The sequence below is a fragment of the Lepidothrix coronata genome, unplaced genomic scaffold (assembly GCF_001604755.1).
Source record: "Lepidothrix coronata isolate B3197 unplaced genomic scaffold, Lepidothrix_coronata-1.0 Scaffold45, whole genome shotgun sequence".
Classification (NCBI taxonomy): domain Eukaryota; kingdom Metazoa; phylum Chordata; class Aves; order Passeriformes; family Pipridae; genus Lepidothrix; species Lepidothrix coronata.
The window spans coordinates 1,614,381-1,628,939 of NW_016690225.1; the positions used below are offsets into that span (position 1 = coordinate 1,614,381).

Below are 14,559 nucleotides of genomic sequence, written 5' to 3' on the forward strand. Positions count from 1 at the left end.
GGAAGAGATTGTCATTTAGTGACTTTGGCCTTGATCCCATTCCTATATAAGTAAATTGAAAATAGATCTTGTTATTTTCAAGTCACTTTAAGATCAATTAATTCCCTACCTTTTGTATATTGCTGACTCATTGATTATTTGAGTCATTATGGGCCATCAGGAGGTGGGATTAGGTCTCCCATACAGACAGGTTTTCCCAGACATGTAGTCCTATTTCCAGATAAGGAGGAATATCATTAATTATTCACACCTGCCACAAGGCCTTGTCAGCCTTTTTACCCTTCCTTCCCTTCCTCCATATGGGTGCAATCCCTGTGGGGTTGTCTACCACCAGAATGAGAAAGAATGACCGAGCCCAAACTTATCAGCTCTTCAGAGCCAGTGCTGCTACTCCGTCATATCTGGATATGTCAGAAATGCCACAGCAGTGCCTTGTAGCTTCTGGATAGAAATCTAGGAGCCCTACAGGCAGCAAACATCCATTTTAGTTGGTAATAATCAGGAAACATCAGAGACCATCAAGGTCTCACAGAATTGAGTGCTTTGGCTATGTTTTTTTTTCTCTGTTTGTTTATGCCTCTATGGATATTATTTCTTCCTGCTTTACTTACAAAACACAGAAAAATCTCTCTCAAGTTGACTGGTGACATTATAGAGATGGAAATATTAGGTTTTTTATACCACTACTAGGCCTTCATATATTGCAGTTATATTCTCAAATTCATTGAGCTCTTGAGGAAGCAGTGGGGAGGCTCATTTTACAGCCTGAAGCACTAAGGGGATTTCATGTCTCTACTAATAATATTCTAGAGTTTACATCTCCTCACTGGTCTTCTAAGTTACTGATTATTTTAAAACTTCAAACATTTCTAAGTAAAAAATTTAAACTGTTTTCTGACATTTGGTTGTTTCCCATGTCCTTGGTGTTGCTGGGAAAAGAAACCCCAGTTTTAATATAAACAACTGTTTTTTTAAGGAATGACATTTGTCTTTTACTAAAATACAGTGTAAAACTGCATAAAGGCTAGTGCTTTTCTTCTGCTTTTATACCACACCCTTACTGCCTACTAGGCTGACCCCAGTTTTGGGAGAATCATTTGGTTAGTTCTAAATATAGAACTGCATCTGCCCTTAAATGGGAGTGAAGGGGCAGTAGCCTTTAGAGAGGGGAATTATTTTTGTTTTCCTCAGGCAGAGTTTACTAGGCTGGGAAAGGCTGGTCTTCCTCTCTGCTTTGCAGTTTTTCTATATCCCTTGGTAAGTCCATTTTCAAACTAGGGTTTTCTTCTTCAGAACAAATGGGAGTGCTTGTAGGAGGGTGTTGGGTGCTTTTCTGTAAAAAAAAAATTAACTTCCTTACGAAACCAGAAAAAAGCAGGACACAGATTGATTCATGAAAAGAAAAACAAAAAAATAAAGTAGAATTTTATTCTGTTCATAGTCACCTTTATTTTATTGTGTCTTACATTTCTTCTGTTTCTTGCTGCATATAAAGAACTACATTACAGAAATCTATAGCTCTATTTGAATATGTACTTTTCCAATTGCACAAATATTGGCAGTGCCACTTTCTTATGGGCTTATACCGTATGTTTTATCTGAAGTCTGTGTGTAAATAATTAAGTATAAAATCCTATAGTAGCTGGCAAAACTATTTGGCATGCTGAAGAGTAGAATGTAGCTAGGAAAAAAAGAAATCTACTTTTGTTTTTTGTCTGCCCTGCTTTCAAGTACATGTTTCCAGAAGATGTATTTCTGGTGTCCCTGTTGCTCTAGACTACGTGATGTGTTCTTTGCCATATGTTAATTCCAGCTAAATAGCACTGATAGAGTCCTGGGAAATCATATTCATCCTCTTGAAATTATGTCTGTGTGTTGATAATGCCTATGAGTCAATGAAAGTATCATAATGAAGGATACTGAATGTTGGGATGATGGGAAGTGACTTTCACCATCTCACTGTTCAACAGTCTTTGCTGTCCACTTGGGGGGATGTAATACATTTGCCAAATGAAGGGAAATTTTCAAACTTTATGAGAACATGTTGGAACTCTGTACATTTGGAATGTTAGAGTGGCAAGGTTTCTAGTCAATGTGGACAAATTCAGCTTCATTTAATTTCCAGTCTAGTATGATCATGAATTCATAAGATATCATCCATATTAGTATCCTTTCTGGGATATATACTGTTTAGCTTCTAGTAGGGCTGTGGAAAGAAAGTCAGATTGGAAGCTTCCACTCCTTTCCTTCATGCGAGTAATAGAAAAGCCAAAATTACATTTTTTTTTTAGACTTACAAAAATGCAGGAACTGGTCCTCCCCTTCACAACGACCTTGCTGGAGGGAAGGGTACCCATGACTCTGCCTCTTCCTACCTGCCAAAGAGCAAAGCTCTCTCATCAAGGTTGGGGATATGACCATGACCATGACTATGACCGCCCATAGTATATTTCAAAATACCTCCACACTGACTGTTCTGGCTAGAGGGTGAAGCAAACCATTCAGGGATTACTACAAGGTTAAAGTGTGCATTCTAACTAATCATAGATATGCTACAGCATTAAATTGATGAATCTACCTGTATGTCATTGAAAACAGTATCAATTGATGTTGTGAAATGTCAAAAGTCTACTCATTGAAGACATGAAATTATTAAGAATAGACACATCTATGATAGCTGGTATCATCAGCTGCTTAAAAATGTTGCTTTGCTGGATATTCAGATGACTAGAAATAGAGGATAGAACTCTGTCTTTAGGTTGAATAACAAAAGTAATGCATGCACTTCTGGGGATGATTTGAACCAGGTTAAACTTGTTGTCCACAAGATTTCTGTTTTAAAACCAATTTTTGAAATGAGGAAAATACTATTCCCATACAAAGGAGGTATGATCAGTAAAACATAAGACCAACTATGATATAGCTAAACACATCAGAAAAGAAAAAACAAGAAGCCTTAAAGGTTGCTAAGTAATGTCTGGAATTTGGTAGGTTTTAAGCAAATGAGAATTCCATATGGTTTTTTTTTTAAAGAATTCGATAAGCATTTGTATTCTGTTATCAAAAAAGTTAAATTGAATTCTTATGCAGAATGAAAAAGGTCTTCAGTGGGAAGGACAGAAACATCTTACAATAACTGTATATTTGAGTGGGTTTTTAAGTTCATCTTTTCTCATGCACAGAACATAAATTTCTATGTAAGATCTAAATATACACACATGTACAGAGATAAAAGACTGGAGAGACATATTGGAATTTTAGAAGTTTATTATCAAAAGGGAGAAGATTTTACCAGATCCTTTGCATCCCATTCTATTTAGGCTGCAGTGTCTATGAGTTGCATAATGATTCATGATGGTTTTACAAGATTTCCACCAAAGTCAGTTTCTGTGGGAAAATGCTACTATGTTATTAAATCTACAATTTCTACAACATATATATATAATAAACTGGAAAGGATCATGTATTTTTTGAGGAAATACAGTAGTTCTTGAAACTGGTCATTAGGGGCAACCAATGAATAGAAGGTGTGGGTTTTTTGGTTGGTTTTTTTTTCCATCTTTCATTGTGGTATGTAAGTGATATGGATTTAAATATATTTTTATGAGTTAAATATCATGGGCTTTAATGCACCACAGAAGTGTAAGCTGGCAAAACAAGGTTTCCTAAAAACACTTAGCCTTGAACAATGTAGAGAACAACAAGCAGAACTACAGACGGGTTGAGGAAACAATGCCTAAGTCATGGGAAGAACAAGACAACCCCTCCAATAAGTACAAATGGCCAAAGATGTTTAAGAAAGATGAGATACAGAGGAGTATCAAGAATGAGGATGTGCATGTAGGAGCAGGATGTACTGACCTTTCAGCTGGAATGAGGAGGATAGACTACATGAGGTCATGCAAGAACTCGTGAATTGTTTTTGGCTCTTCTGCAGATGGCCAAGAACAGAGATGAGCAAAGAAAGTGCATGTCGTATGTTATAGCATTGACAGGTCAGGCCGAGAAAGTTCATGTTGCATGGTGCGTTGCTCATGGCAGGAGCCTTCTGAATCTGGGAATGGAAGTTGTCTATCTATGGTGAGCACAACCAGGTTCTTCCTATGGCATTTGTCAACCCATCCATCAATTTAGTTGGTGGTGTGCGTCCTCTCTGAGGCTGTGTAAATGATCATGCTAGAATTTACTACTTGTCCTTTAAATCTTAAATTAACTCACTTATCAAGCTAACAATGTTTATATCAGACCGTTGGCTCCTCTGCCCAAGAATGTGGCCCCTTGTCATGTGTCCTACATTACTGCTTTCTATTCAGATCAGTATTACTGTGTCACAAAACTATGCGTATCCTGTCCTGGGAACTCTGCCTTTTACTCATGGTCCAGTATAAATTGTTATATATGTGCTACTAAGCATGAGGAAACATATACTTATGTAAATAATCTGAATAGCCTAACCTGTGTTTTCTATCATTAATTCTTAAGCACATTTTGGCTGATGTAATATTTTTCTTTGGGTTTAATAGTCTTCTATAATTAACTTCTTTAATAGTCTTTGGGTTTATAGAGCACACAGACTGGTGCACTTTAGGTCCTTCTGATGTCAGAACGAGACACTAAATGTTTCAGGACCATGTTGTCCTGTAACTCCAGGTCTTTTTCTGAAAATCCAGAGTTGTTAATAGAATCTACAGGGAAGAAATTTAAGGATTTTTTGTAACATGTAGGCTATATATTTTAGCTAGGTCTCTGTAATTCTTGCAGTAGAACTTGGTCAATAACACATGAGATTTGCTTTTTAATTTGTTATAATTAGTCAGATAATTAATTTATTTTTCTCTGGACCAATTTATGTAATTTTTTTGTTATTGAATTCTCCATTTTCCACTGGGATGTTTTTCCCCCTAGTGCCTCTGCCAAACCACTGCCTGCATCTTGCTTTTGGGTCAGTTCCACCAACTGACTTGCCAGTATAACTAGGTCTTCAGACACCGTCAGTAACAAAATTTTGGTTCACCTAAATCAATAAATTCAGTGCAGATTAGCTGTCATCTGCATATCATGTTCTCTAACTGACTAAATATTAAAATATATTTCAAAAATCTCATATAAATGTGTACCAGTGAAAAACTGGGAAAACAGTCAAAATATTATTCCTAGGAATAAAATAGACATTTCTTTCATCAGGAACTCAATACCCTGTATCCTGCTTTTAGTGGGACTGTAATTTTGCTCTTCTGATACTTGTCTGTGCAGCACTATTAAGTATTAAATACATACTTTGGAAGCATCATTGTAATTAACTGATGATTATTATTACATTTGGAATTGTTGCCAGGCAGCTCCCCTCTGTGTTAACCAAAGGCAAAATGAATCTGGTTCCTAACAAGCTCAGTTAATTACTTGTATGGAAGCTGAGCATGCATGACTAGCCTTGTTTCTATACTAAGGTGTTTGGATAAATGTGCAAAACATCTGAATCCAAATTTTGAGAAGTCCTGGGTGCTGACAAATAGACGAAGATATGACAATTAAAATGTAAGTTTTACATTTAGTGGAAAAAGCTGAACTGTAAATGAAAAAGATGTTTTCTCCTATCTCAAAGATGAAAACAACTCAGACTGTGATCTATCCAGATAAATGAGCATTGTTCTGCAATCCTTATACACTGAATCTCAGTGCAAGTTATATGCATACCAACATGTACATTGCATGTTAATAAATTCACAGAATTATTTAACTTGTCACATGTAGACATGTAAACATATAAACATGAGGGGCTCTTAACAGTGGAGTCAGCTTAATCTATGGGTTTGCCCTTTGCACCTTCATTTTGGCAAAAGGCTAATTAAAAATAAAAAAGAAGGAACATGATACCATTAATTGTCTGGTTAATATGTGAACTAGGGAGGAAACAAAATGTCATATACACAGTAGCCACATGGTCAGATAGCAGGAAGAAAACCAGCATTTGATATCTGCAGGTGTAGCATCACATGATGTACAGATAACAAAACTAGGAGAAGCCAAGGCTGCTCGTGAGTCTATGCAACTCTGCTCATGTAACTAAGACATTGTGTTCTATAATGAGTTAATGATTCTATGAGAGGTCTATGTCAGCTCAGCACTGTATGAGAGCGCTTAACTAAGCTAGCATCAATGTGATGGGCTGAACTACCTTGGGTCATGTTAACTTTCTTATTTCTCTAGAAATGTGTCAATATATTTCTTTAATGCCCCATAGTGATGTTGTAAACCTTTTTCATTTTTGTCTTGCAGTGTCTGGTGTTTTGTCTAAAGCTCTCATTCCCAAACGTGTCATTTGTCATTCTCATATCTCTTGAAAAAAGGGTTGAAAAGGTAATTATAAGTTATGCAGAAGATGCAGCTATGAGGTGATAAATTCTAAAGATCCCTTTGATCTCAGAACTTTATAAGACAACACGCTTCTGTTATTAAACATGTCTACTGTCTTCTCCTTACTTTTTCTTCAAAATGCAAAACTAGCTGATGTGAGAACATCAAAACTTGCGAGCATCTGACTCTACCCTTGACTACCTGAAAGTAACAGTCAGAGTTGAAGCTTATTACACTACTTGATCAATGACTAGCATTTCCTTTTCTTGGTAAATACTCTATGCTGGAAATACAGTATATACTGGTATTTTACCTTGTTAAATATTGTATCTAAATGAGTATCTAAATTTCTATTCAAATCCCTTTGAGCTTTCATTTTATATACATCATGAAACCGCCTATTCATGTGTCTTTTTGTTACAAATGTGGACTTTTGGTGTGGGTATGAGGCAGGTTTTTCTTGGCAGGGTCCACGTATGGGCAGGGCCAGGCTGTGGGGAGCTGGAGACTGGCCCTTCTGCATCATTGCTGGGACAAGAGCTGATGGTCTTGGGTGCTGACATGGAGTCCTGGGCTGTGGGCAGGGTGGGAGGAGCCCTAGAGGAGGCTGGGCAGAGACAGGTCCATTGCTGTCCCCAGGACCCTGACACACTATTAACATGGCCCCTGGGTGAGCTGGTGTTGCTTTGCTTCACTTGATATGGGTACACATGGGTGGATCCTAGGCCATGCCTCCTCCACCTGTGCCCTGGCTACTGGAGCAGAGCTGGCAGTCTGCACACTACAGGGAAGCATAGCAATGGGGACACTCCCTTTAGCTTTTAGTAGGAAATTAGGTTTTACTGCAGTAATTTCCCAGACTAAATCTTCAGGATTGGGCTGAAGCTGGTTTATAGATTTTATAGAAAGAACTTGCTTCAGTTGTCGCTGAAGTGTAGCTGCCTCATGGGGAAGATATTGGCTGTTCAGTTGGGATCCTTCAACACTGATTGGACCAAATGGCCCAGGAGTAAAGACCCCCCCTATTCAAGTCAGACTGTCGTTTCACAAGCTCGCATCAACTCAGGATATGGCTAGTGACATTCCCCACTTTTGCAAGAAGTTGTCATCATATTTCTAATGAACACAAAGGGATGTAGGCACCTCTATGTTCTTTTAATGACATTGTTGGGAATCTGCTTAACTCTAACTCAGTGGGAAACATGCTCTTTTCACCCACACTGCTTCTTAGGAGCACCCCGAATGTTCCTGAGTACCTTCTGTCCAAATATTGATCAAACTATGCCATGCTTTGGAGAAAGTCCACAAAAAGGCAACAAGAATGATTGGTGGTCCAGAAAAAATATTGCAAGAGAAAAGATTACATGAGTCATCTTTGTTGAGTTTAAACAAAAGAGATGAAAGCAGATGTAAAAAAAATCTTCGACAGGCTGCTGCAAAAGGGGGTGAACACAGTCTATTTTTGTTGTCATGGTGAATTGTTCAAGAGATAATGAGCATAAATTGCAACAATGAAAAAAGTAAAATGTTTGAAGAGCAGAGAACTGAAATGTCTAACTATGCCCAAAAAACTGTCAAATTTCCATCCCCGTAAATTTCTATGTAGGTGTTAAATGACATCTGCAAAGAAGGGGAAAAACGATCTGACAAAATATCTTCTATTGCTGTCATCTATGATTCCATAGCTCACACTGTATGACTGATAAGATACGGCTTGAGGTACCCATGTGTGCCATTGATGACTCTACTTGTCACAAATTGATGCAATTTTGTACATTTGTACATGTTCACACACTTCTACAAATCAAAAAATGTCAAGCCAAAATGTCTGAAATATATGGCTGAATGTGTGCATGGTTGAATAAATGGCTAATTTCACTCTCTGCAGGAATTACTGGTTGTAACACACTGAAATATGTCTTCAGTAGCAGTGCCATTTTACCAGAGGAGGCACAAGCACTTCGATCAGTCCTATCGCAGCATTCAGACAAGATATGTACTTGAGGAATACGCAGCAAGAAAGTAAGTGCCATGTATTTAATCCTAGACAGGTTTCTATTTTGGGTAGTTAGTTCTTAGAATCAAGATACTTACCTTCCCCCTTCACCCACAAAAACTGTGATTTATTCAGAACAATAGTTTTCCAGTTTCTTCCATTGGGATGCTCCTTATCTAGAGTCTCCCATCAACATAGCTAAACTTTCTTATATGTTGTAACATAGCTACACAGACCTTTTAGCTCAGGATCTGTCCTGTTTACTATCTCCAAATTGAAAATTCTTCCTTTTAGGCTCAAATTAAAGCTCTGACTTCAGAAAAATTGCCATGAAATCACAGAAACAGGTTTTTAACCATTCTTCCATATGACATGATGATATTTCTTCATCTGAAGCTGTCTACTCCTAGTTATAGTTTTTGTTATTCAATTTCTTTTTCTAAACTTAAAGGAAGGCTTAACCCTTCTCATGGGAAATCTTAGAGTTTTAGCCACTAAATAAACATTCTTTGTATTTCAGAGCCTGGGGCTTTTTATCTTGGTTGCTTCAGAATCAATGTTCTCCCTCCTCAGTAATTAAGATGCCTATCTAGCTGTCTAGCTTGTCCAACTTCCCTTATGAAAGAGTTTATGGAAGAGGTTTTGTGAAGTATAAAAAGGCATGACTATTTAGAAACAGACAATGCTATGGGGATTCTTTGTGATTAGTGTATTAGACAGGCTTGTACCTTCATGATCCACTGAAGTGCACCTGAGTGATTGAAGACTGAGATAAGTATAAATTTAATAGAATGAAATAGAACTTCTAATGATCCCAAGTGACAGATGATAAGCAGTAAGCTCTTGAAGGAATAGTGAGAATCAGCACCTAGTGCACTCAGTGAGGGTGCAAACGTTTCTCACCAAACAGTGCTCAGTCATGGTATTCAGCTCATTCAGCTCAAAGTAATTTCTTTGACTTCTGTGTGTTCATTTTTTGCCTGAATTGCTGGGTTATAACAATGTTTTTTATATTTGAAGGGCTGCTTCCAGACAGGCTACTTATTATGAATCATCTGGCTTGGGCAAAACAACGTGTAGACTCTGTGCCAGGAGGGCACGCACTTTGGCTCATGAAGCAATGCAAGAATCCAGGAAAAGGTAAAGCTCTGTTGGTCCAATCTGACCTGTGTAGTGGCTCTGGTCCCATTTAGTACTGCTCTTTTGCCAGGCCTCTTTTCACAGCTGACAGGACTGGAGGTTTCTCTATCACTGTTCTTCATTAATCTGTTTTGGCTGGAACACTAAATGGCTGAGTGTCACTTTCAATCTCATATTTCTACCCAGAGTTGTTCCCCCAATCCCTACTGTGACCCTTGAAAACAACTTTAAAACAAAAATAAATTAGAATCCACCTGGTATCCAAAACTCATTTTGGACAGAGCTAATCCACTATTCCTAAATCTCTAATTTAGATCAGTTTAAACTGTTTGAGTTCTTTCCTTAATATCAAGAGGGCTTACTGTCATATCTCAGTTACAGCCCTGATATGAAGTGCCATAGGAAATGTGCTGATGACAATATTCCTGTTAGTGAATTTGACCATTGCTGCTCTGCTATGCTCTACAGTGACAGCACAAAAGACACAAAGAATTTATACTACAAGAAAGAATTCTGCCTTGTTTGTAGAAAATATGTTGTGAAAATCATATACGTCCATATGGTTCTGGTACTTTGAAACATATAACCTCAAAACAGAATGTTTTAGGAAAATCAAATGTTTCTAAATACCAGACAAATAATATGCTCACTGAATTTCACGGAAGTTTTCTTATTTGGGTAATACTTTCGAAGTCTTGCCATATGTTGACTATGTTGATAGACATGTTAGAAATATCTGATATTCAGTACCTTATTTTGTCCTCTTGGAAAGGAAAAGAGTAGCACAGGCTGTTTACTGAATCAGCATGAGCGAAGGAGATTGAGGCTAGCTCCTCCTAAAAACATTTATGAGTTAGGGTTCTTTTTACGAATTCTGAAGAATCTATGGAGTTAGGTTTTCAGGGAACAACCCACAATTTTTTTTGCAAATGTTGTATTTTCCTGGTAATTTCTATAGTACTTTCTGCTCATCCTTGTTCAAGGACAGCTTTTTTTGCATGCAGCAGTTCATCAAATCCATGTGAAAGCCTTGGTCTGTATCTTGCAGGTGAGGTCAGCTGATACAGCCATGGAGCTAGCAGAGCTGCCAGGTTCTAAAGCTAAGGGTACAACGCAAGCAAGGCACAACTTTTACCAGGTGTGAACAGGCACAGAATATGCCTTTACTCCTCTACCCTCTTGTGTCCATGGGAAGGAAAATTAGGAATCAGAAGGAGGCCAGGCAGGTTCTTGATCTCGATTACCAGAGAACTGAGACTATGGGATACCATGTCAGTGTGACCACAGCAGATTTCAAGTTCTGTAGGTGGGGCACCACAAATATAAGGGGAAAGAAAATAAAGAAAATTCATATTAATTTCAGATATTCATTATTAGGATAGGTAGATAGATGCTAAGAATAATTCCTACATTAGATTTTATCCTGCTAATATGATTTCAGAGCCCTCAGTTGCTTAGTATGCACAAGTGACAAACTTAAAGCTTCGTATTGGTTACTCTTACCTGATTTTTTTCTTGTCCTACAGGAGTCATGAGCAAAAGTCTCATTCAAGTGATGAGAAAAGAATCCGTTTTGCCAGTGAGTTGTCTGCTTTGGAAAAAGAGATTCACACAGCCAGGCACCGTGCTAGAGAACATCTGGATAAGCTTGCTGTTCAAAGGATGGTACCTGTTGAATCTTTTTGTTCCTGTCCAAACATAATTACAAGATATCCTGAAATTTAGGCCTGTGCTTCACATACGAGTAGTGATTTAGCATCTTTTTGTGGATTTAGGATTAGATCTTCTACCCCATTTGAGTGTGGTGCCAGATGCTTCTTTTATTTTCCTGTGTTTAATAGGTAGAAGAAAATATGGCACTGGAAAGACATATTTTAGAAGAAAGTATAAGTCGAGCACCTGAAATCCTAGTGCGCCTGAGGTCTCACACTGTCTGGGAAAAGATGTCTGTGAGCCTTTGCTTCACTGTACAAGGATTTCCAACCCCTGTTGTACAATGGTAAGAGACTGGCCTTTCCTAGCCCTCTAAAAATGTTGCTAAGCTTTTTTCATTTGAAAGTTATGCCATAACTGATAAGTGTCACATACATAATGGCTATGTTAAATCCCCTTTATAATCCTCAAAGATGTGCTGGATCGTAGCGGTTGATACTGCATGTGAAGGATTGGGAGGACAACGTGCTGAATGGCCCTGTGCAATGTGAGAAGCAAACTCAAGTATTTCAGAAGGCAGACAGTGGAAGGCATTCCAGTCTTTCTGGCTATTGAGTTCTCTGATGATGAAGTATCAAATGACAAAATACAAAGAGCTCACAGGCTACTTGCTAAGCCTGGATAATTGTGCACAGCACCACTGTTGTCATCTATGGTCACTTTGTGTTAACTTCTGTTGAGGAGGACATAAAGGTAATATCCTTGCAGCTGCCGTCCTCTCCAGACAAGTGCTGTCCTATGTATGTGACAGCCGCAGGCAGAGTTCTGTTGCAGCTCACCTTATTTGTGCTGAAGTGCTGTACTGTAATTCAAGAAAAAGTTTTCTTCCCATCTTGTGTCAGGGCTAGTGGACTTGAAATTCAAGTCACATGCCATCTTCCCTCTGCTTCTCTGTTCTTCTAGACTGGGTGCACATCTTCTCTTTCCACTTCCTTGCTGCAGTGATAGTCCCCCTTTGCCTTCATGGGCCAATATGTATCTATCCATACATCCTGGAAAATACTCTGTGCAAGTAGATAAGATTCATAGAGAGGGTTCAGATGATAGTAAATAATATCTGGATCCAAAGATCTACCAAATGAATGAATAGTTGCTGATATTTATGAGTTTTATTTTTTCCTTGATTGTCAGGTACAAAAATGAGGAATTGATTACTCCTGCAAGTGATCCAACAAAGTACAGAATTGAAAGCAAATATGGAGTACATGTGTTGCATATAAACAGGTAAATCTTTCTGGGGACACAACAGTTTTTTTATGTTCTACACAAAGTATTTTATATCAAATACAATTAAAAATTCACATAAAGGCTGAAAGAGAATTGTTAAGTTCAACACTTCTCTGTTGGTACTCACGTTTAGGCTAGAGAAGGTTCACTGACTAGCTGAATATTAGATCATGACAATGAAATGAAAAATTAGATATTTATATTCATTAACGTCAGCAACCTAGAAGATACAAAAGAAGAGGCAAGTAGCTGAAAGTAGGTGAAAGAAAAAAAGTTCCTTTTTTTATTAGAAGTATATCTTAGCATGTTCTTGTCATGATGAAGCTTTTTAAGGCAAACAAAATTATTGCTGGCCAGGTCAGGGGTACACAGCTGTATTTGTTTTACTATCCTGTTTACTTTTTTATGTCCTTTTTTTTTTTCTTCCAAAAAGTAAGAAAGTGTAATTTTTTTAAAGGTTATAATGGAATTAATTTTATTTTTTTCAAAATGTTAACCTTGTGATATAGAACATGCCTGGGTAGAACAGCTTCCCCAAATTAATCCCATGCTTTCCTAAACAATTGAAATATTACATGTTACATGTGAATTGGTGCAAGCTTTTTAAAAAAATATAAAAACCCAAAGAAAAATGAGGATATTACTATGGTATTTAAAAAGAAAATTAATATCTAGAGCAGAGACACAACCCCCTCCTTTTAATTTCTCCAGAACTTGAGCATCAGCTGTGCTGAAACAGCTGGAATATTTGTGGCTAACACTTGGCTGGCCAAACATTTAATCTTCTACCCTGTCTCCATCTGTCAACAGTGGAAGCAGCCATGAGTACAGCTTTGCGGTATTAGTTCAGAAAATATGTGCATCATTCCTTCTGTTTTTGGGAAAGACTACTTGCCTTTGTCATCCTGCAGCCAAGTCCAGCCCAACTGTCAACCTCTTCATAGCTCAGGATGGAAGAAACATACCCATGTACAGAACCTGTCAGAAAGAATCACTGTGTTGTTGCTTCCTAAGGGATGCTTCTTAGAGACTCAGTCTTCCACCCCCAGGCTATGGCTAACTTGCTAACTGCTCTCTGTATACATGAAATGTGTCAATATTTTTGATTCTTCTCACCAACATTACTTTTGAAGATAAGAATAAGAGGTTAGAAGATAAAAACAGGTTGTCCTCTAGCAATCCTCTCCATTTCAGCAGGGAAAATGGAAAACACTCTCCTTTGTCTGGATATGTGTGAGTGCCAATCAGGAGATGAAGCTTTGGTCATTTCCTGATGGTGAGTGACTGTGACTGTTTGTGTCCCTTGGTTAGTATCCATAAGGAACTGCTTGGCAAGTCCAGATGCCATTATGTAGGTTCCTTTGTGACATTTTGGGAGGCAATAGCTTTTAGAAGAAATGAGAATTAGGGCTGATGGTTCTTTCTGAGCATCTGTAACCACCAGGCTGAAGGGTACTAATGGCTTCCATCCTCTTGGTGCTTTTTATCTCTTTTCTCTGCTGGTTATCAGCCATGTAGACACTATCGACAATCAGCTTTGGAAGTATTCAGACCTAGCTATATTTTAGACATGTTCAGACATACCACAGAGTCACTTCAAGTTCCCACATGCACCCATCATCAACCTCTGCTTAGTAATCCCAGACCCAGTATTCATGCAGACTCCTTCATATTCAGCCGAGCTCCCATCTTCAGAGACTCTTGCTCCATTTCTCTTTCATTCTGTCTGGCAGTGTGGTCTTTTTGTCACCTAAAGATTCCTGGCAGCTCTCCTCCAGGTTTCCCTTCTCCACTTAAAAGAATACTGGGGGATTGTTTTATAGAGTTTATTAACTGAAATTTTCTAATGTAAATTTTTTTCATTTATTGATATTTTATTATATTTCAAAACTTGACCATCAGCTGTAATTTCTGTGTCAAAAAGACAAAATGAAGATGCGGGAAAGGGAAGAACATTATGTTAGTGCATAATTAACATTAAGTGTATCTTATATTTAAAACAGTGGATGCATAGGTAGTGGTTAAAATATATAAATTATTAATGTTTTTATATAAATCTTTATCAATTAACTCTAGATCTTCTGTAAAAATCTTCGTGCACTTATATTTTGTATTTTATGAATAATTTG

At 37.8% G+C, this 14,559-nt stretch overlaps 1 protein-coding gene across 2 annotated transcripts in view; it reads left to right on the forward strand.

Moving 5' to 3' along the window:
- Positions 1-1,217: 1,217 nt before the first annotated feature.
- MYOM2 (myomesin 2) overlaps positions 1,218-14,559 on the forward strand; it is a 78,163-nt gene continuing 64,821 nt past the window's right edge. Inside the window, exons 1-7 of one of the 2 annotated variants that reach the window (XM_017814525.1) lie at positions 1,218-1,257; positions 6,277-6,357; positions 8,243-8,376; positions 9,371-9,490; positions 11,017-11,155; positions 11,332-11,489; positions 12,335-12,427. In XM_017814525.1, coding sequence (XP_017670014.1) covers positions 8,270-8,376; positions 9,371-9,490; positions 11,017-11,155; positions 11,332-11,489; positions 12,335-12,427 — 617 coding nt within the window. In that variant the 5' untranslated portion in view covers positions 1,218-1,257; positions 6,277-6,357; positions 8,243-8,269. Of the gene's footprint in view, positions 1,258-4,061; positions 4,081-6,276; positions 6,358-8,242; positions 8,377-9,370; positions 9,491-11,016; positions 11,156-11,331; positions 11,490-12,334; positions 12,428-14,559 lie in introns of those variants that run through there. The other variant, XM_017814526.1, reaches the window with a different exon arrangement.